The sequence below is a fragment of the Macaca thibetana genome, chromosome 3 (assembly GCF_024542745.1).
Source record: "Macaca thibetana thibetana isolate TM-01 chromosome 3, ASM2454274v1, whole genome shotgun sequence".
Classification (NCBI taxonomy): Eukaryota; Metazoa; Chordata; class Mammalia; order Primates; family Cercopithecidae; genus Macaca; species Macaca thibetana.
Window position 1 is genome coordinate 164258290 of NC_065580.1, and position 22926 is coordinate 164281215.

General features: G+C 39.9%; 1 protein-coding gene across 19 annotated transcripts in view; it reads left to right on the top strand.

The window, feature by feature from the left end:
- Window positions 1-22926, top strand: part of SYNJ1 (synaptojanin 1) — a 102029-nt gene that overhangs the window by 56893 nt on the left and 22210 nt on the right. For all 19 annotated transcript variants that reach the window (XM_050786007.1, XM_050786008.1, XM_050786012.1 and 16 more), the window contains 8 exons: window positions 1764-1848; window positions 5530-5670; window positions 5966-6158; window positions 7029-7187; window positions 14861-15017; window positions 15604-15721; window positions 15822-16037; window positions 19674-19752. In XM_050786007.1, the coding sequence (XP_050641964.1) occupies window positions 1764-1848; window positions 5530-5670; window positions 5966-6158; window positions 7029-7187; window positions 14861-15017; window positions 15604-15721; window positions 15822-16037; window positions 19674-19752 (1148 nt within the window). The remainder of the gene's footprint in view (window positions 1-1763; window positions 1849-5529; window positions 5671-5965; window positions 6159-7028; window positions 7188-14860; window positions 15018-15603; window positions 15722-15821; window positions 16038-19673; window positions 19753-22926) is intronic.

The following is a 22926-nucleotide window of genomic DNA, read 5'->3' on the forward strand; positions in this document are numbered from 1 at the left end:
CATGATTCTAATCAAAATCTTTTTTTCTTTCTTTCTTTCTTTTTTTTTTTTTGAGGTTGAATTTAGCTCTTGTTGCCCAGGCTAGAGTGCAGTGGCAGGATCTCGGCTCACTGCAACCTCTACCTCCTGAGTTCAAACGATTCTCCTGCCTTAACCTCCTGAGTAGCTGGGATTACAGGCATCTGCTACCACGCCTGGCTAATTTTTTGTATTTTTAGTAGAGATGGGGTTTTGCCATGTTGGCCAGGCTGGTCTCAAACTCCAGACCTCAGGTGATCCACCTGCCTTGGCATCCCAAAGTGTTGTGATTACAGGCATGAGGCACTGTACCCAGCCTACAATGCCCTTTCTTACTTAACCGAACTTGAAGTTGTAATAGTAATAATAAAATAACAGCTAACAGTATAATTCTGTGTACTTTGCATGTGTTCATTTAATCCTCAGAGCTGACCTATTATTTCATAGACACCATTATTCCAATTTTACAGATGAAGAAACTGAGACATAGAAAGGGAAGGAACTTGCCCATGTTTGTGCAGTAGTGGCAAAGCCAGGATTTGAACTAAGGCAGTTTGGCTTTAGAGTCTGTATGCCAGGCTGCATTTTATATGTGAACTTGGGCGAGCCTCCTGTCTGTAAATAAAAGACAAAAATAATCTTTCTTATGTTTGTGTGGCAGATTAAATGAGATGATGTATGCATGAGCCTTGCACATAATAGCAGTCAGTAATTCTTTTTAAATTTCAGTATCACTTCAGACTATAGGCTCTTCTTTTTTTTTTTTTTTTTTTTTTTTTTTTTTTTTTTTTCCTTTTTGAGGCAGGGTCTTTTTCTGTTGCCCAGGCTGGGGTGCAGTATCTATATCATAGGTCACTATAACCTCAAACTCCTGGGCTCAAGAGATCCTCACTCCTCAGCCTTCTGAGTAACTAGGACTACAGGCATGCCACCATGCTAAGCTAATTTTTTTATTTTTATTTTTTTTTTTGTAGTGATGGAGTCTCACTATGTTGCCCAGGCTGGTCTCAAACTCCTGGCTTTAAGTGATCCTCTCACCTCAACCTTCCAAAGGATTTGGCATTACAGGCAGGGGCTGTAGCATCTGGCCATATAGGCTCTTTCTAGCTATTTGTCCCCATTTCTAAAAACTTGGGGCACCCGAAGTCTCGCTGGGCAGCTTTCTCAGGCAGCTCTGTACTCCGTTAGTTCTTGTAGTTTCCAGCGTGCCAGTAGCTAGACAGGGTGATGTGTCCTACTTTCTGGATCTCTCCTAGTTTTCCTGGATTTCTTTCACCCAGAAAATAGCCAAAAGATCAAGCTTATGTTTTTCAAATTTGAATGTGAAAAATTCCTCCCAACTGTTACCAGCAATTTGTGGTAGTTTCTCAGTCACTTTATTCTTTGTGCCTTTTCTGAATAATTTCTTTCTCTCTCCAGTTTTATGTGAGATTTTGATTTGAGAAATGATTTGTTTCTGTGCTGTTTCTGGTAAAAACTTTAGCAAGAATTTTTTCAAAGTGAATTCTGAAAGGACTGAAGAATCTTCAAGGATAAGTCTTAAAGAAGCAAACTTAGGACACCCTAATAGAAAGTAAATTTTAATAATTTTATTCCACTCAAGAGTTTTTGCCTTTAATGTGAATTTGGTTAAACTCAAAACACAAAAATCAATTTTTATGAGCTCTGGTGTTATATTGTATTGGGTGGGGTTGCCATTTGCCTGAGGCTATATTTAAAAGTATTTCTTGGATGCTTAATTTTAGATAAAAGAAGTAAGCCAACTGATATATTTGCAATTGGTTTTGAAGAAATGGTAGAATTGAATGCTGGAAACATTGTGAATGCAAGGTAAGCTAACCACATTAATACACTGAAAAGTTTGCCAGTTGAGGGAAACTATGGAGGACAGATAATTAAGTAATTGTTACAAGGATAGTTTGAAATAATAAATGGAAAAGTGCTTGTTAAACTGTAAAAGAGCATTTCGCATACTTTTGGGTCTGAGGATTTCTCTGCACACTTAAAAATATTGAGAATGTTAAATAACTTTTGTTAATGTTGTTCATGTCTTTCTATTTATATTAGAAATTAGAAATGAAAATTTAAAAACATTTAATTCACTTAAAAACAATAATAAACCTATTGCATGCTAACATAAAATAAATTTTTTGAAAAATAACTGTTTCAAAACAAAAAATTTACTGAGAAGGGTGGCACTGTCTTGTCGTTTTCCAAATCTCTTTAATGTCTAGTTTAAGACAGCCAGATTCTTAAATCTACTTCTGTGTCAGTCTGCTGCAGTATGTTGTTTTGATTGAAGTGTATGGAGAAGAATCACATAACTATGTAGTTTGAAAAGGAAATATTTTAATAACCTTTCTAGATAATTTCTTCTCTGATACTACACCAAAACAGATCATTTCTTCTCTGCTGTAGTGTAGATAACAGAGAAGTATTATCTTGGTGTAGTGTAGATAAGACACTACGCCAAATGGTAGTGTCTTAAAGGTTAGTTGCAAAATGGAATCTGAAACCATATTGATAAACTTTTTGTGCTCTATTATTCTAAAATTCATCTTTTACCTTTGCATGATTTTGTAACATCATGTATTGGTCACTTGGGTTCCCTAAGTTATGTAGCGCTTCCAAATTTTACACATTTCATTATATAATACCAAAGCATCATATTGTTTAATTACCATCACTGGTATTTGCATCAGAAAATAATTGTTGGGAAGCTGTAAGGATCATGGTAGCAGATACAAGTTTTCCAGAATACTAATTTTTGCCTGAAAACTCAAGTTTTTCCGTTGAAAACAAATGCTCTTCGTTGTTTTTCTTGAAGAGACAGACAGCTGAAAAAAATGCCAAGTAACCTAAATCTGAATAACCATTGTCTGTCATTAGTTCTTTTAAGGAAAAATTGTATTCCAAAGAAAAAGTGGCAGTTTGACTCCCAACTTAAAGTATTTTCTTTTTTTGAGTTATAGATCATAAGTCAGTATGCAACTAAAGTGCTTTGTGTTTATTTCCTGTGTATCACACAGAATATTAAAAAGATGCGACCTGGGTTGAGCTTTAATAAAATTAATAATGTCTGTTGCTTCATCAAGGACATTCTTAGGTGAAGTGGCATTTTTTTTTTTCTTCTGCAGGTATATGGCAGTGGGGATTGTAATGACGACTAGTATAGTTTGGTGCCTGGATTCAAGCGAGAACACCAGCACTTTTACCCATTGTTGCTTTTGCACCATCAGTGCAAATGTCAGTCAACACAGTGAAAGATGTCTTAATAGTTGTGACCCCGTGGGCTTTGGGAACCCTCAAAGATGTCCCCAGATCACACTTGGGAACTGCTGCTCTGAACCCATATTATAAATACAAATTATATGAGTGAAGCTTAAAGCTTCAGTGTTTTATTTTAACAAAGTATGCTTGCTTTTAAATTTCAGCAGTTTCCCATATTTTATGACATTTTAAAAGATTTTTCAGGAGAAAATTATAGGCTGAAATAGTCATCAATCTTGCAAGTGACAAATATTTTTTTAGCCAAAATGAATAACAATCACATCAGGAAAATTGGAAAGAAATCAACTTCACTCATTTTGTTGTTTGATTATGTTTCCTGAAAATATATTCGGGTCTTAAACTAGAATATAACTCCGAGGATTCCTAGTACTAAGCGCATGGATCAATTGTTTGTCTAAATAGAATTTAATCAAATTCTTCTTTAGGCTAGGTTTAATCAAATTCTTCTTTAGACTGGGCGTGGTGGCTCATACCTGTAATCCCAACACTTTAGGAGGCCAAGGCAGGCAGATCACTTGAGGTCAGGAGTTTGATACCAGCCTGGCCAACATAGTGAAACCCTATCTCTACTAAAAATACAAAAATTAGCTGGACATGGTGCCCCATGCCTGTAATCCCAGCTACTCAGGAGGCTGAGGCAGGGAGAATCGCTTGAACCCGGGAGACAGAGGTTGCAGTGAGTGGAGATTGTGCCACTGCACTCCAGCCTGAGCAACAGAGCGAGACTCCGTCTCAAATATATACATATACATATACACACACACACATATACATATATACACACACACACATATAATATATATATATTCTCTTCAATAAAGTGGTGAATATTTACTCATTTATTTAAGCAGTATCTACTGAGCACCACTCTAAGTACCTCCAATGAATCACAGACAAAAATCCCTATCTTCATGGACTTTGTATTCTAGTGGGAAGAATCAGACAGTGAACAATAACAACAATAAGTTAAATTATACAGCATGTTAGAAAAGTGCAATGGAAAACAGAGGAAAAGGGAACCAACTATAGGGACACAGGGAAGTGTTGGAAGTCTCAAATGAATGATCAGGATAAGGTTCATTGAGAAGATGAAGAATGAGTTTCAGCTACTTGGGGGGCTGAGGTGGGAGGATCACTTGAGCTTAGGCAGAGGTTGCAGTGAACCGACATCCCGCCACAGCACTCCAGCTCTGGGTGACAGAGTGAGACCCCATCTCAAGAAAAAAAGAGAGATTAGGAGACATGACCAGCAAATGCAATATGTGGACCTTGTTTGGACCCTTTTTAAAGAAACAAACCAACTGTTAGAAGATTTTTTTTTATAAATGGGGAACTGTATGTATAAACTATTAGATGATAATAAGGAATTGTTAATGTTTAAATGTGATAAGGTAAAGAGGATGGAAGAAAACAGATTGGCAAAATGTTGGTAATTTCGAAATGGGTATATGGTGGTTTATTTAGTGATTATGTCTTCTAATTTCCCATAGCAAGATTTTTTAAAAAGACATGAATTATAATTTAGAAAAATTTAAAATTTTAAAAAGTGGGGAAATGTATTTGGAAGCACATATAGTTAGCTGTCCATATCCTTGGGTCTCACATCTTTGGATTCAACTCATCAAAATATTAAATATTTTTAAAAATTATGTCTGTACTGAACATGTGCAGACTTTTTTTGGTCTTTTTTACTTACAGACTTTTTTGTATCATTATTCCCTAAACAATACAATATAATAACTAATTACATAGCATTACATTGTATTAGGTATTATAGGTAATCTAGAGGTGATTTAAAGTATAGGAGAGATGTACATGTACAAGTATTGCTCCATTTTATATAAGGGACTTGAGTATCCTTGGATTTTGGTATCCACGGGAGGTCCTGGAACCAATCTCCCATAGTACTGTACTTCTCTGTCATCTTAATGAATACTTAAGGAAAAAGTAAAATGTATAAGTTTGAGTTTACTCACCCAGTGAGTAGTCATTTAATGTCTTTATATTTTCTTTGTAAAGAAGTAATAAATTAGATTTTGAAGTGTGGTTTTCTTTTGGCTAAATTATAGATTTTCCTTTTTAAAGGAAACAAAAACAGCCTAAGCTTCCTTCAGAGTCTTAGGAAATTTGGGTAGATGAAGGTGTAATTGACAGTTGTCATAAAAGAGGCTACTGTCAATTATCTTTTTAAAAAATTCTCTTTTTAATATTTTCTTGTAGCACAACAAATCAGAAGCTCTGGGCTGTAGAACTTCAGAAGACAATCTCCAGAGACAACAAGTATGTGCTGCTGGCTTCTGAACAGTTGGTGGGCGTCTGTTTGTTTGTTTTTATCAGACCACAGCATGCTCCTTTTATCAGGTCAGTAAACAGAACACTCCTCTAAGGCTACTTCCTACCATTACATAACAAGAAAAGCCTAGAATGTTTATTGTTTCAGTTCTTCAAACAAAAACTATCTATAGTTCTTGTTTTAAAATGGGGTTTTGGGGGTTTTGATTAAAGACTCACTAATAGCTTCACTGTACTATTTCAAAGGCTTGCCCTCAAAGTACCATACCATGTGTACTTATATGATTATGTATATTCCTAATTTCCTATGCACATGGAACTCTTGAAATTTCAAATCTGCGATTTAGAATTCTTTGTTTCAAAGGGATGTTGCAGTTGATACTGTGAAGACTGGAATGGGAGGTGCAACTGGAAATAAGGGAGCAGTTGCAATCCGAATGCTCTTCCATACAACCAGCCTTTGCTTTGTCTGTAGCCACTTTGCTGCAGGACAGTCACAAGTCAAAGAAAGAAATGAAGATTTTGTAGAAATAGCACGAAAATTGAGTTTTCCTATGGTAAGCTCTTGCTGCTTGTTCTTGAAGATAAAGCTTTGAAATGTATTTTAATTTGCCCCAAATTCTACATCATTGTTTTTGAAACTTTAAGATAGTTCCTAGAAACATTAAGAATATTCACCTAAATAGATATTTCATGTATATTAACCCAAAATATCTGAGACAGGTCTCAGTCAATTTGGAAAGTTTATTTTGCCAAGGTTAAGGACGTGGCCATGATGTAGCCTCCAGAATTCAGAATGAGATGTGCCCAAGGTGGTCAGGGGCACAGTTTGCTTTTATACATTTTAGGGAGACCTGAGACATCAGCCAATATGTGTATGATGTACACTGGTTCGGTCTGGTAAGGCAGGACAACTCGAAGTCAGGGCTTTCAGGTTAGAAGTAGATAAGAGGCAAAAGGTTGCATTCTTTTAAGTCCTAGATCAGCCTTCCACTGAATACATAATTTAGTCTGGCTCAGTGAATCCGCATTTTTACATAAACAATAGGGCAGAGGAAGCAGGCAGATGTGCATTTGTCTCAGGTGAGTCTCAGAGGGATGACTTTGAGTTCTGTCTGTACTTTGTCCACAAGGAATTTCCTGTGGGCAAATTGTGAGGGAGTATGTAGCTTCTTATCTTTGGAGCTATCTTATTTAGGAATAAAGTGAGAGGCAGGTTTACCTGTCATAGTTCCTGGTTTGATTTTTCTCTGGGCTTAGTGATTTTGGGGTCCTGAGATTGATTTTCCTTTCACATGTGTTATTACTGTTGGGTTAAAGAAACAGGACATGGGAGGAGACAAGCATATCTCAGGCAAAGAAACAGTTGTAAAACATTTTTGAACATTGATTGTTTTGAATTTAAAGTTCTGTCTCATTGCTTTCAGGGAAGGATGCTGTTTTCCCATGACTATGTATTTTGGTGTGGTGATTTCAACTATCGAATTGATCTCCCTAATGAAGAAGTTAAAGAGCTCATAAGACAGCAAAATTGGGATTCTCTTATAGCAGGAGATCAACTTATCAATCAGAAAAATGCTGGACAGGTATATCCATACTTCTTGCATTAAGATTTTGGGTCATGAAACATGCCTTTTTAAATCAAGATGTTTTAAAATTTTCTTGGGGTCTTTTTATACTTAAATATTTATAGGTAGGTAAATAGATAATAGAATTATCTTTCCTTAAAGTATAGTAGGATGAGCTGCACGCAGACAAGAATCCCTCAGACACGGAGTTGTAGAAGGAAAGGGCTTTATTCAGCTGGGAGCATCAGCGGACTCACGTCTCCAAAAACCGAGCTCCCCGAGTGAGCAATTCCTGGGTCATGATCGATTGAGCAAGCAGGGGGTATGTGACTGGGGGCTGCATGCACTGGTAATCAGAATGGAACAGAACAGGACAAGGATTTTCATGATGCTTTTCCATACAATGTCTGAAATCTATAGATAACACAAGCAGTTAGGTCAATGGTTAATTTTTAACTACCAGGCCCAGAGCTCGGTGCTGGGTTGTCTGCCTGTGGCTTCCATTTCTGCCTTTTAGTTTTTACTTCTTCTTTCTTTGGAGGCAGAAATTGGGCATAAGACAATATGAGGGGTGGTGTCCTGCCTTATTCCCCTCTTTGAGAACTTCACTCATTAGTGGGAGTTCTCACTTTCATCCTCACTTACCCATGTCGTCTTGCAAGACAGATCGATAGTGATTCATATAGTATACTTGTGCTGAAGCATTTTGGTGAACTAAAGTAGCAATGAAGCTTTTTATCATTTGAAAAAGTACAGGTAGCAAACAAGGGAGCAGTAAACAGGTTCCTATTACTATTATAACTCTTATTATAAGAGTTTTAAATCCTCCTTTCGCTGGGAACCATTTTCCAAGCATGGCCCCAGGATCAAATCCATGCCACACTTGCACAGGTACATGTGCCAGTTTTATCATATCTCTATGTCTTCAACTACTTGCCCTTGATCATCTATGTATAGACAGCAATTAGTAAGGTTAAATTTCCCACAGACCCCCTCCTTCAGCTGCTAGCAAGTAGTTGAGAGCCAATCTATTTTGATAGATAGCATTTCTTATCTGAGTTTCTTGCCGGGCCAGAATAGTCAAGGCTCTGCAGGTTTTATTAGTGATTATTTCTAAGATAGCTTATAACTGTATGATTCGGTTGAGCATGTAAATGGTATCCTCCTGAGCCATCTTGTGCCCAAGTAGCAGGCCCGTAATATTGTATGATTCTCTCAGGGGGCCATTCATCATCTTTCCAATTCCTATAGCTATGCTTCTCTTTTCGTGGGAAGCATAGACAGGGAAGCCCAGGAGTTCGCCTGTCTTTTTTTTTTTTTTTTTTTGAGACGGAGTCTCGCTCTGTAGCCCAGGCTGGAGTGCAGTGGCCGGAACTCAGCTCACTGCAAGCTCCACCTCCCGGGTTTACGCCATTCTCCTGTCTCGGCCTCCTGAGTAGCTGGGACTACAGGCGCCCGCCACCTCGCCCGGCTAGTTTTTTGTATTTTTTAGTAGAGACGAGGTTTCACCATGTTAGCCAGGATGGTCTTGATCTCCTGACCTAGTGATCCGCCCGTCTCGGCCTCCCAAAGTGCTGGGATTACAGGCTTGAGCCACCGCGCCCGGCCTGAGTTCGCCTGTCTTTATGGGCAGTAGGAAGAAAGATGGTTTAATAGTGCCAACACAACTACCTGCCCACTGGTCAGGTAATTTGATGTAAGCTGTATGCCCACATATCCAGTATAATCCAGTGGGGGCTGTCCAGTTCCCCGGGAGTCCGGGTGGGTCCACATGGTTTGCAACTTTGGGAATTTACTAAACGGATTCCTTTCTGTGTGATTTGAACTCCACCAAGTGACTGTTTTTGTGGTACCATTATACAGTTTCTGTCCCAGACAACCAAGTTGTTCTACGGGGTGAGTGAATTCTTTTCCTTCTCTAGCTATACAATATTGCCCAATAATTGGGGTTTTTAGGACCCAGAAATTATCAGGGTGATTCTTTTGCACCAGGAGTTCATCAGTACCTAATCTGTAGGTACTAATTCTCAGGCTTCCCATGGCCATTGATCTCCCATTATAGTTCCTCCATATACATAACATGAAGTGACATTGAGAGACTGGGCTACATGCTCGGCTAGTTGCAAAAACAAATTTCTTGTTTTTCCTGGAATTTCTGGTACTGGCACATTTAGTTCATCATAGAAAGTCTGAAGCACTGGCTCAGGAGAGGGTTTGTAAACTTCTCCTAGAACTAAGATATTTACTCAAGGATCCAGTCCGGCCCCATCGATTCCTAAGATCACACGCTCCCCTTTTTTCCAGCAAGGATCAAGGGGATTGGTTATTACTAGCTCTAAGGGGTTACATTGTCCCTTAATACAGGAAGGGCCACTTTTTCCTTTCTGAAGGTGTACTGGATCCTTTTCATTTTTTATCCAAGTGGCCCAAATGAACCAAGACCAGTATCCACATTCATTTCCACATAGTCCTAATTCATGACAAATGAACTTATTTTTGGTCATATAGCCTTTTTCCCAATCAAAAGAGCCACACCCATTCCTAACTTATTGCTATTAATGACAGCAGAGGCATCAAATTTCATGATTATGTGTTTGGGCACCCCTTTTGCTTCTGTTCTGGCTAATACTTTACTTGTATCATTTACGAGTCCCCACCAGTCTTCAGTCCTTAATCTTACTTCAAAAACTGTGGACTTGGGAGGCTCAGAGGGGTCATAACACACATCTGGTCGGTCGTTTCCTGGGCTACATACCTTGTACGGAGTGTCATTATATAAACATGTTCCTTTTAAAATTCCTAGGCATTCATAGTAACTATATAGAACAGAAAGATTGTTTTAGCTTGTTGCTCTACCTCAGTAACCTGATGTATATACACTGAGAGCAGTCCTCCATGCGGGGAAAATCAGTGGAAGTTTTTACCATACAAGTCTAAATTATAAGGAAAATGAGTCCTACGATGATTCTCCTCAGCTTCGGCTGTGCGTAGACCAGTCAGCTTCCGGATGTGACTGGAGCAGGGCTTGTCATCCTCCTTAGAGTCACTTTGCAGGGGTTGTCCAGGCTCGGTTTTGCCTCCCAAATTTCAGCAGCTGCAGGCTTCACATGGCTGTGGTGGATCCAGGGTGGGATTTCTTCTGCCTTTACAGCCGTGGGGGTGGTCAGGATGACGGCATGAGGTCTTTTCCACCGTGGCCGCAAAGGGGCTACGTTCCAGTCCTTGATCCACATGCAATCACCTGGAGAGAAAGGGTGAGCTGAGGAGAATAAGCTGACGGAACACCTCTCATTTACCCAAGTTGAGATTGTTTGTGTAATTTTTCCCAAAACCTGTAGCTGTCACTGTAACTCAATTTCACCAAACTCTCGGGGAGTGCCTGGAAGTCCCCCTAGTATAGGAGGAGGCCTATGATACAGTATTTCTTTTTTTTTTTTTTTTTGAGGCAGAGTCTTGCTCTGTCGCCCAGGCTGGAGTGCAGTGGCACGATCTCGGCTCACTGCAAGTTCTGCCCCCCCCGGGTTCACGCCATTCTCCTGCCTCAGCCTCCCAAGTAGCTGGGACTACAGGCGCCCATCACCACGCCCGGCTAACTTTTTGTATTTTTTTTTTTTTGTAGAGATGGGCTTTTACCATATTAGCCAGGATGGTCTCAATCTCCTGACCTCGTGATCCGCCTGCCTCGGCCTCCCAAAGTGCTGGGATTACAGGCGTGAGCCACCATGCCCGGCCAATACAGTATTTCATAAGGGGAGTATCCTGTTTTCTTAGAAGGGGTGCATCTGATTTTAAACAATACCATAGGAAGGGCCTGTATCCATTTTAATCCTGTTTCCTGACATACTTTCCCTAAACTATTTTTGATAGTCTGATTCATTCGCTCCACCTTTCCGGAACTCTGAGGTCGGTAGGCGGCATGTAGCTTCCAAGTGATTCCTAATGCCTTTGCTGTCTTCTGTACCAAGTCAGCCACAAACGCTGGCCCATTATGTGAGCTGATTTGTAAGGGCAGTCCAAACCTAGGAATAAGATCTCGGAGAGGCACAGGGGTTACTTTGTAGGCCTTTTCAGTTTGTGTTGGATAAGCCTGCACCCACCCAGAGTAAGTACACACAAGAACCGGCAAATACTTGTTACCTCCACGTTTCGGCATTTCTGTGAAATCCACCTGAAGATCCTCAAAAGGAGCCGCTCCATAAGCTTGTATGCTGGGTGGAACAGTGGGGCCTTGCCTCGCATTGTGCTGTCGGCAAGTAACGTGCCGTTGTGCTACTTGTGCTACTGCTTTGGCAAGGGCTGTCAAGTGTGAGATGTAGAAGTACCAGCCTAACAACTTTTCAAGTGAGTCTTGACCTAGATGAGTGGTTTCATGCACAACCAGTACAACTGTGGCTGTCAGCAGCTGTGGCACAGCTACCTTCCCATCTGGCAATCTGATCCATCCTTTTATTACTTGCCCCACTTCTGTGTGGAAAAAGTCTTTTTCTTCCTTAGAATAGGTAGGTACCAGGTCAGGTGTTTGAGGGAGTAAGGGGGCTGCTACTGATGCACAGTAAGGGGTAGATGCTGCTTTTCGAGTTTTTGAGTCAGCTTGGGAGTTTCCTAAGGCCACTGAGGTGGAGGCTCACTGGTGTCCCCTGCAGTGCATGATGGCCACCTTCTGAGGTTTCCACACTGTCTCTAATAATTGTAGAATTTCTTGTTGATATTTTATGTCCTTTCCCCCAGAGTTTAACAGGCCCCCCCCTTTCCTTATATAATGCTCCATGCACTTGGACGGTTAGAAAGGCGTATCGAGAGTCAGTGTAGATGTTAATAGTCTTACCTTCACTGAGTTGTAGAGCCCGAGCTAAAGCAATGAGCTCAGCCTTCTGGACTGAAGTGCCCTGTGTCTATGGTTTGGCTTCAGTGACAGCATTCAAAGTTACCACCGCATATCCTGCACATCTTTCTCCTTGGGTTGATGAAGCTGTTCCCGTCCATGTATAACTCCCAGTCTACTGATGCCCATGGCTGGTCCCAAAGGTCAGGTCTGCTAGAATAAACTGAGTCCAACACTTCTACACTGTTATGCTTGACCGGGCTCTCTGATGCTGGGAGCAGGGTGGTGGAATCTAGGGTGTTACAGTCGTCAGTGGTTATGCGTGGATTTTCACATAGCAAGCTTTGGTACTTGGTTAATCTAGCATTTGTTAGCCAGTGATGTCCTTTGGTATTCATCAAGTTACCACAGCATGGGAGGGAGGCCTTTATATTCAGGTTTTGCCCAAGGGTTAGTTTATCTGCTTCTTGTGCTTACTGGGCTGTTGCCGCCAGGGCCCTTAGACATGGGGGCCAGCCTTTGGAAACCCCATCTAGTTTTGAAAGATAGGCCACTGGCCTTGGCCAGAGCCACACAATCTGGGTTAAAACTCCAACTGCCATTTTTTATCTTTCTGACACATAGAGTGTAAAGGGCTTTGTCAAATCTGGTAGTCCTAGGGCTGGGGCCAACATAAGTTTTTCCTTGAACTCACGGGGACCTGCCACGCGCTGCTCTGGTGAGGCGTTCCACTGGGGCAGTTACCTACCCAGGAGTGCTCTCAGGATCCGCGTCGCTCAGGCTGACCAGAATCCCCCACAGGGATGCTCCACAGGGCAGGCCTAAGCCGCCTAAGGGGCTGCCTCCACGGTCTGTTAATCACCTCGCTTCCTGGTCTGTTAATCACCTTGCTTCCTGGTCAGGGAACCAAGAAATGTAGCAGCACGAGCCTTAGACAAGAACCCCTCAGACACCGAGTTGTAGAAGGAAAGGGCTTTATTCAGCTGGGAGCATCAGCGGACTCACGTCTCCAAAAACCAAGCTCCCCGAGTGAGCAATTCCTGTCCCTTTTAAGGGCTTACAACTCCAAGGGGGTCTGCGTGATAGGGTCATGATTGATTGAGCAAGCAGGGGGTATGTGACCAGGGGCTGCATGCACTGATGAACAGAACAGAACAAGACAGGGATTTTCATGATGCTTTTCCATACAATGCCTGAAATCTATAGATAACACAAGCAGTTAGGTCAGGGGTTGATTTTTAACTACCAGGCCCAGGGCGTGCGGTGCCAGGCTGTCTGCCTGTGGCTTCCATTTCTGCCTTTTAGTTTTTGCTTCTTTCTTTGGAGGCAGAAATTGGGCATAAGACAATATGAAGGTTGGTGTCCTCCCTTAAAAGTAATAAAAATAGGAAAGAGAAAACCTATAATAATTCCCATAAAGAAAAATATAGTATGTATCTATAAGATTCACTTTCAAATAGAAGGATAAACTTTTTTTTCCTTGGTAATAGTTTAGAATCTTAGTCTTTAGGGCTGTTTTTTTTGGGGGGGTTAAGTCTTGTGGTTATTGACTTTTCTTTTGTTTATGTCATCTGACTTTTGAAACACTTCTTAAAGCTTATGACCACAAAATTTGGGAAGAATTTATTAAATATATATATGTTTTAGGTAAAAGGATCAGTGGCCATCTGGTATGGTGCCTGGTGATCCCCAGACTTGAATTCTAACACTTCGGGCACCATGTTACCTTTTCAGGCCTCAGCACCTCATTTGAGAATAAGATATCAGGCTAGATGTTTCCAAAATCCCATTTACAGTTCCAAATGTCTCATATAGCTCAAATATTGGGCAGAATTCCCTTATTCATGTAGTTGGTTTAATCGAATGTCAAACAAGTGGTATTGAAGCAGGATATTTCCCTGACCCCTTCGCAAGTGGGAACTGGAGTGCATGGGCACTGACGGGACGAACTCCGTTCACTTGACCCACTGTGCTCCACCCCTGTGGGAGGGGGAGTTCTGGTGAGTGAGTGCAGGAGGTGGGGTGAGCACTTTTGGGCACCAGCAAGAACGAACTCTGTACCAGCCCCGAGGCAGCATCTAGGGGAGGGTGCCTGCAACCGCTGAAGCCCCAGAGGAAGTGTTACAGTGCCATTTTAGCTTTGCCGCCTGCAGATGGCTTAAGTGTTAACAGCTTAGTGGAGGGTCAGTGCGACAGCCTTGTGCACCCACACTCATGGCACCCGAGTTCTTGTGTGGTGTCCAGGAGGAATGAGGTCGCATGAACAAATTGAAGATGGTAAATGTGGGGGATTTTATTGCCGATGAAAATGGCTCTTGGTGGGAAGGGGAGCTGAAAAGGGGACAAAGCAATAAATAATCTTCCCCTGAAGTCCAGCCATCACATGGCCAGACTCCTCTCCAAAACTACACTGCCAAGCTGTCCCTTTGAAGACAAGCTGCTTCTCTCTGACGTCCAGCTGCTTCTCTCTGCCAGCTGAGCCTGGGGTTTTTATGGGCACAGGATTGGGGGCAAGGCAGGCCATGGGCGGTTTTGAAAAAAGCAACATTTGAGCGGGAAAACAGGGATATAAGTTCTCACGTGGGGCTCTGGTAACAGGCTTTTTGGCTTGAGGGTGGAGCCCTTGCTGGGGACACACCTACTTCTGCCCAGAATTTCCCTGCCTCCTATCCCTATCAGTATGAAAAAGGCTCCGTCTCAGGTTATTTTTCTAAGCTTTGTTCCATTCAGCTAGAAGTGTTTGTCAGACGCATACAGATTTCTTCTGAGAAGATCCAGCATATAGTAGACATTTAATGGATGGCTGCCTGAATGAAAACAGAACTTGTTGCTATTTGGGAATGACTTATTTTGTATATGTTTATTTTAGATTTTTAGAGGATTTTTAGAAGGAAAGGTAACCTTTGCTCCGACATATAAGTATGACTTGTTTTCTGACGACTATGACACCAGTGAAAAGTGCCGCACCCCTGCATGGACAGACCGTGTCCTTTGGAGAAGGAGAAAATGGCCTTTTGATAGATCAGGTTGGGAAATGGACTTCTTTATTTAATGTAAACTTATGAGGAAGCAGGGAATGACATAATGTCAAATGAGGAGAATATTGTTTTTCAAGAAACATTATCTAGAATAGAATAAATAAATATGTCAGATTTTTAAAAATATTCTCAAATCTGTTTATAATAACTTATTTAATTTTTCAGCCTATTTTCATATAATTTCATGTAAAGAGAAGCAAGGAAATATTTTTGTGAAATTTTTAATTGAAGCTAATTTTAGGTTTTTAACTAAACTAACTTTAGTGGTTTGTATGTGTTTTGAACTGCCACTTATCTCTTAAATTGTTCATGAAACACCGTTTAGTCACAGTCCTTTAAGTAATCTCAGAAGTAAAGCCATATCTTAATTTTTACTAAATAAAGAATAAAAAGATAACCTTACCAAAAGCCTTTCGATTTTAAAGGTGTTTAGACTGCCTGCCTATTACCAGGTGTTTCTGGCATTCCAGCCTCAAACCACTGAAGCTCACGAAAGGAAGGAGAATGCCTCTTTGCTCTACACAATCTGTCCTGCTCATATAGCTTCTCTTGTTTTCTTTTCTTCTGACTGCAGCTGAAGATCTAGATCTTCTAAATGCTAGTTTTCAAGATGAAAGCAAAATCCTGTACACGTGGACTCCAGGCACTTTGCTGCACTATGGAAGAGCTGAGCTGAAGACTTCTGACCATAGGTTTAAGCAGTCTCAGTTTTTCTAATGGTGTTTGAAATTTGTTCGAAATACACCCTTTTAAAAACATTTCTAATACATCTATCTTTCTTTATGCCTTAAGGCCTGTCGTTGCCCTGATTGATATAGATATATTTGAAGTTGAAGCTGAAGAGAGGCAAAACATTTATAAAGAAGTAATTGCAGTTCAGGGTCCACCAGATGGTACGGTATTGGTCTCAATCAAAAGTTCTTTACCAGAAAATAATTTTTTTGATGATGCCTTGATTGATGAGCTTCTGCAGCAGTTTGCAAGTTTTGGTGAAGTTATACTTATAAGGTAAGATGTTTATTATGCAAAAGTAGCTCGTGATTCATAAACAATTATTTCTATATAGAAATCACCTTATTTGGGGAAGGAGAGAATTTTAAAAAAGAAAGATATCACCTTATTTAGTGTTTAGTATATGGTATTTTTATTTCCAAACTAAAGAAAAACCATACTGTGGATATTATTCTATAGGTTTTATAACTGAATTCTCTACTTAGAAAGGTTAAATGAATAGCAAAACTTTTTTTTTTGAGACGAAGTCTGGCTCTGTCACCTAGGTTGAAGTGCAATGGCGCAATCTCTGCTCGCTGCAAGCTCCGCCTCCCGGATTCACACCATTCTCCTGCCTCAGCCTCCCAAGTAGCTGGGACTACAGGCACCTGCCACCACGCCTGGCTAATTTTTTGTATTTTTTAGTAGAGATGGGGTTTCACCATGTTAGCCAGGATGGTCTCGATCTCCTGACCTCGTGATCCACCCACCTCGGCCTCCCAAAGTGCTGGGATTACAGGTGTGAGCCACCTTACCCGGCCATGAAACTTTTTTTTTAAGACAGGGTCTCACCCAGTCACCCAGGCTGGAATGCAGTCGTGTGTTTATGTCTCACTGCAGCCCCAACCACATGGGCTCAAGCAATTCTCCCACCTGAGCCTCCCAAATAGCTGGGTCTACAAGTGCACACCACCATGCCTGGCTAAGTTTTGTGGTTTTTGTTTGTTTGTTTGTTCGTTTTGGTTTTTTTTTGTAGAGGCAGGATTTCACCATGATGCCCAGGCTGTTCTCAAACCCCTGGCCATAAGCGATCTGCCCAGCTCAGCCCCACAAAGTGCTGGGACTATAGGCATGAGCCCCCACATCCAGCTAAATAGTAAAACTTTATGTGAACAATTGAAAACAAAAATAGGTGCAAGTTCAGATATGAACTCTCATGATTCCTACACAATAGAATATGTAACAAAACCCTATAACAAAATGAAGCTGTGATTGCTATTTGTTTGTTTGTTTGTTTTGAGGAGAAGTAACAGTGACTCCCTCCCTGCCTCAGTTAAAAAAATTTGAGTAATTTTAAGTATGTTTAATTTCTAACAAACAGAGATGTGATGAATAGTTAGGAGTCATTCCCTTCCAGTCTTGGTTTCCCTTATTGACTTAGCCATCTGCCTTTTGCAGAACCAGATGCCTCTTTCATTGTTTTAAAAACTTTCTCTTCCAACTATACAGCAGTTTTGAGACTGAATGATGTGCATGTGTGCATATGTTTGAATTTCATAGGGAAAGAGGTACCATTAAATCCCTTTAAATACCATTCATTTGCTTAGTTAGGTATGTTTTATAGATATTTGGTGGGCGGATCTCTATACTAGTTGCTGTAGAAGAGCGGAGGAGAAATAGAAGATACAACTCCTGCTTGTAATCTAGTAGGGAAGGTCAGCATGTGTGTAATGACACCCCCAGATCCTAAAGGGCGTAGTCCACAGAATTAAGATGGTATGGCTTCTACAGAGTGAAAATCAAAGACTCCTCAAGTCCTTTCAGAGAGTAAATGAACAAATGGAGAAGAAATTGTGTTTAGACTTTGCTCAAATCTTTTGACAAAGATCTATCCCAAAGCTTTCAAATTAAAACAAAACATTTTAAAAAATCTTAAGGTTCTAGAAAGTACACAGTGAAATCTGTAAGTGTACAGATGACAGTATACTTTGCCAAGTACAGAAAAGCCAAACCACCAGAAGCATCATGTAGACCGTGTGAGTGGGCAGCAAAGTAGCAGATAAATGTCTTCCTGAGCAAATGTGAAATACTGCACTGAGCTACAAAGAATCCAAACTGTGTAAGGGATGAAAGACTCTGATACAGGAAAGGGACTTGTCTTTATAACCCAACCTCTAAAGAACTTGTTAAATTGAAGTGAGAAGGTTTCCCCCAAATGTTTGTCATCATTAGGAAAAGTATTGGTAAGAAACTAAGGCATTAACCTAACATTATAAAACCATGGGGTGTCTCCAACCTGGAATATTCTGGTTGTTAAACCCCAAGATGACTAAGTTGGAAGAGAAAAAGCAGACACTGAAAGTCAACAAAGAGGATCTCTATAAGCAGTAAGAAGAAACTGATTATTACCTTTTAGTCTAGACTAAGCCATTAAGGAGTGAGTAAACTCTGTAAACCCCTTTATTTTTAAATAAGAGGTTCCCTGGAAATGTGTGTGGGATAAATTTAAATACATATAGATGCTTACATTAATTGAAGGAAAAGTCTAGAAGCTTTTACCATAGTGGGTGAAAGCAGGAAGAAAATACAGCTTCCAAAAGAACTTACATAAATCAATAGATATAAGAACCAGAATCCCTTGTTAAAGTTAGAAATGTGTAAGGGGCACATTGCTGATTGAGAATAAGGACAAAGATACTAGCCCTAACCCAGGACCACAAAAGTGTTGGTACCTATCAAAGAAAAAATAATGTTTGGGGTTTTAGAGGACTGGTGTGGCATAAATGTATGCTTACCGTGGTGATAATAACCTTTGGAGAAGGGATATTCTCCATTGTCAACAATCTGAAAAAGATACCTTCATGTAGTTAGGTAAGAATGGTCTCCCTGTGTATTTCAAAGAATAGCATCCTGCAATATAGCTTTATGCCAAAGAAACTGAATCAGTTGCCTGGGTCATATTTGCGGGATTGTAGAAATCTGTTCCAGTCCCTCCCGGCCCTTGATTTTACCAGGGTGAAGTACTTGTGTACACTTTTGTTTTTGGCCTTTTCCTCTTAATATTCATAATTCATACTTTGAAATCCTAGTTTAAGCAGGGGGCTAGGGGGAAAGTGATTGTGTGTGTGTGTGTGTGTGTGCGTGTGTACATGTTTTCCCCTCTCATTGTGGAAAAATCTATAAAGATTTCTGAACTTGTGGTTCAACTTGCCAAATTATTTCTGTAATAGATTGATAACATAATTTGTTCTTTTTTGAATAATAACTTAATTACATACCCGTGACCCTCTTCAGAACTTGTTCTGTCCTTTTTATTTATTTTTTTTCCTCTTGAGAGTTTTATTTCAAAAGTGAAAACTTGGAATCCTATCAAAGACCATTGAAGTCCCAAAAGAGTAAATGTTTGTCAGTGACGAAAGACAAGAAGCACAACCTAAGGCTTCTTGGGGCCAGTCTGGTTTTGTTTTCTTTCACTGACAACTCTCATCTTTTTTGATCATAGGAAATTTTCTTCAGGGAAGTCACTGAGACAATGAAAATACATAGGACAGGGTTGTGAGACTTGAATCCCAGCCCTGTAACTTATTCTCCTTATAGAGTCACTTTGAACAAGTCACTTAACATCTTTCCCTTTTTGCCTTGTCAATGAAATAGAGGATTGGATGGGACTGGATTAGCAGTGATCACAAATGGAGGTGCACAGACCCATTTCTTGTGGCTGTTCCATTAACAGTATTTGAAAGAAATTGGAGTGTTTTTAGGGGAAGAGTGCCCTCTCCAGGTCACCACTAGCCCTACCTGCACTCCCTCCTTTACTTTTTACTTCCTGGCCTCTGTGGGCCCTTGTTAATCGGTAATCGTGGGAGTCGTCACTGACCTTGTTATGTCTATGATATTAATTACGGTTTTTTATTGGTTTTCTCTTTCTTAAAGATTTGTAGAAGATAAAATGTGGGTTACATTTTTGGAGGGAAGCTCTGCCTTGAATGTTCTGAGCCTAAATGGTAAAGAGGTAAGGTAGCATTTGTTGATTCTAAACCATTCTGAAATTAAATGCCTGAAGATGATAACGATGTTTTTATAGACATGCAGCAAAATTATTTAAATGGGAGCAGAAAAGACCTTATGGCATATTCGAGGAGTTATTTAATGTTTTTTATTTAGACTGGATTTCTGACTAGCCTAGGCTTATTTAGGTCTCTCCCCAGAGATATTAACTGTTGATATAGACTAAGAAGGAAACATGTTTAGCACCTAATTTGACTTATTACATTTTATGATGCAAAAAGTTTTAAAATTTTAATTGGGGGTAGTCTGGCTCATCTATATAGTAGAAAAACGTTCTATCAAGTGAAGAAAATGCATTATTTACCAGAAAACAAGGGAGGGAGGTGCTCATTATTCCTAGGAATTTGTTTCATTGGCTTGGCTTACCTAGTTATCTTCTTCAAACATAACTAAATTAATTTCCAGAGATAACAAATCTATCCCATTGAAGTATTTCAGAAATTTTTAAGGAATGGAAATATTCCTATCCAGTGATTTGAAAAGTCATTGATGACAGAAACTTACATTGTTGGCCTGGAACAGTTTTACCTCTCTGAAGTGCTGCACCCGTCATTTTATTCTGAATTCTTTTAGACTCAAATCCTAAATTTCTAAGTATATGGTCAGTGCACAGGATGGACTGTACTCTAGGCCTGATTCCTGCAGCACTGACCTACTCCATGAGCACTGGCCTGAGCTTCCTCTTCTGTCACATCAACTTCTTTGGAGAAAAAAAATTCTTTTTTTTTTTTTTTTTTTTTTTGAGATGGAGTTTCACTCTGTTGCCCAGGCTGGACTGGAGTGGCGCCATCTCAGCTCACTACAAGCTCCGCCTCCCGGATTCACGCCATTCTCCTGCCTCAGCCTCCCGAGTAGCTGGGACTACAGGCGCCCGCCACCATGCCCGGCTAATTTTTTGTATTTTTTAGTAGAGATGGGATTTCACCGTGTTAGCCAGGATGATCTCCATCTCCTGACCTCGTGATCCTCCCGCCTTGGCCTCCCAAAGTGCTGGGATTACAGGTGTGAGCCACTGCGCCCGGCCGAAGAAAAAAAATTCTTTATGTGTATTAGGCTGGGCGCGGTGGCTCATGCCTGTAATCCCAGCACTTTGGGAGGCAGAGACAGGCGGATCACCTGAGTTCAGGAGTGTGAGACCAGCCTGGCCAACATGGTAAAACCCCGTCTCTTCTAAAAATACAAGAAGTAGCCAGGCGTTGTGGTGGGTGCCTGTAATCCCAGCTGCTTGGGAGACTGAGGCAGGAGAATCACTTGAACCTGGATGGTGGAGGTTGCAGTGAGCTGAGATTGCACCAGTGCACTCCAGCCTGGGCAACAGAACAAGACTCTGTCTCAAAAAAAAAAAAAAAAAAAAAATTCTTTGTGTGTATTGCTTTCAAAATAGGTTTTGTAGAGTTTCGTTTTCCTAAATGTAATACTAGTATACTCATGTAAAATAATGTATCAGGAAATACGGAAAAGAATTAAAAATAAGACCACTCACATAATCTTACCATTCTGAAGTAATTTAATCTTCATGTTAAAATATACATATATAAATACAAATGGGATTTTATACACACAGACACATTAACACAAATGGGATATGTGAATATGCAAACACAAATTGAAACCATATTATAAAGCTGTTTCTTACTACCTCTTGTGACTGTGTCAGGGACATGTTAAACAAATATGTGATTTTTAATGGCTTCATTAATTTCATTATGTGAATAAATATATACATTTATTAAACCAAACTCCTATTCATAGACATCTAGATTATTTCCTATTCTTAATTAGTAAAACCAATATTCCAGTGAACCTCTATGTATCTTTTTGAGTATTTTTTTTTTTGCCTTCTAAATTTCTTCCTTTTCATTTGGCCCTGGTCTCTATCAAGGGGATATTCCTAAGGAATTATATCTTAATTGACCATTATGGTGATAGGTATTTAAGAATGCTTGTTAGTATTTTTTGATGAATATAAAAGAATTTTGTTGACTTTAAAAAGTAATATATGACTTGTAAAGCATGTTAAGTTCTGAAATTGGATTGATTTTAGTACTTATATCTACTTAGCAAGTAAAGGATTATGAATTCTTAGGATTCTGACTTTAAAGTTCAGTGTGGATGCTAAATTACTAATAAACACAGCTGTGTCACTCAGTTCAGCAACTTTCAACCCCTCCATTATTATGCCTTCAAGGAATTCCAATATCAGTATCAGTAACACTTTGAGCCAAGGAAGATCTGTACCCACAAAGGTGCCAACTGTCAGCACAGCATATTGATCACAGCTACACAGTTCATTTGCAAATACCAAAAATATTCACATCTTGTTCACATTAAGAAACTCTTCAAACAAAGGAAATTGAAACTATGTGGGAGAGAGATTAAATTTAGAAAGCAAGTTTGTTACAAGGATATGGGTTCTAAATGAGAACTCCTTTCTAGTGCACGTTTATCCTTGACCAAAGAGTCTTGCTGTTATCAGCAAGTTTTTTTGAGAGTTTTTTAAAAATACATTGACATGATGTGCTATAACTTGATTATAATGTCTTGGTTGTCTTAGATTATACTTTAGTCTAAAAGTCACCCAAATTTATAGAGAAGGTAGAGTGCCAGTTTCACAGGTAGAACTCATTGTGTTTTTAGAATGATTAATTTTTGTTGAAGATTTAAAATGGTGTTCAGTTCTTTTAATATTCTTCTGACATTTGAAATGCTAAAAGTATAGGTTAGCACTTAGCAGCTGACAGTACAGCAGCTCTCAGGACCATATGCCAAGTTAAGAAAGACCAAATGAATAGGAACAGGAAATGCATTTTAAAGATTTTCTGCTGTCTCTTTTGTAGTTGTTTCACATGGGAACAATTACTTGAATCAAAGTAAAGAAAGTATAAAGTTACATGGCAAAGTTGTTGGTGAATTTACATCTGGCCAGGAAAACATAGTGGTTATAGCAAAGGAAACTTGCATCTCTGGGCAGCCTAGAAAAGATCTTGATCACCACAGGCATTTGAAGGGAGAACTGAGTAAACAAATGTTTACTTTTAAACTAGTTTAAAATTTAGTATATGTGAAAGAACTATGCTGAATTGTCTAACTAAGTTAACTGTCTATACCATTGCATAGT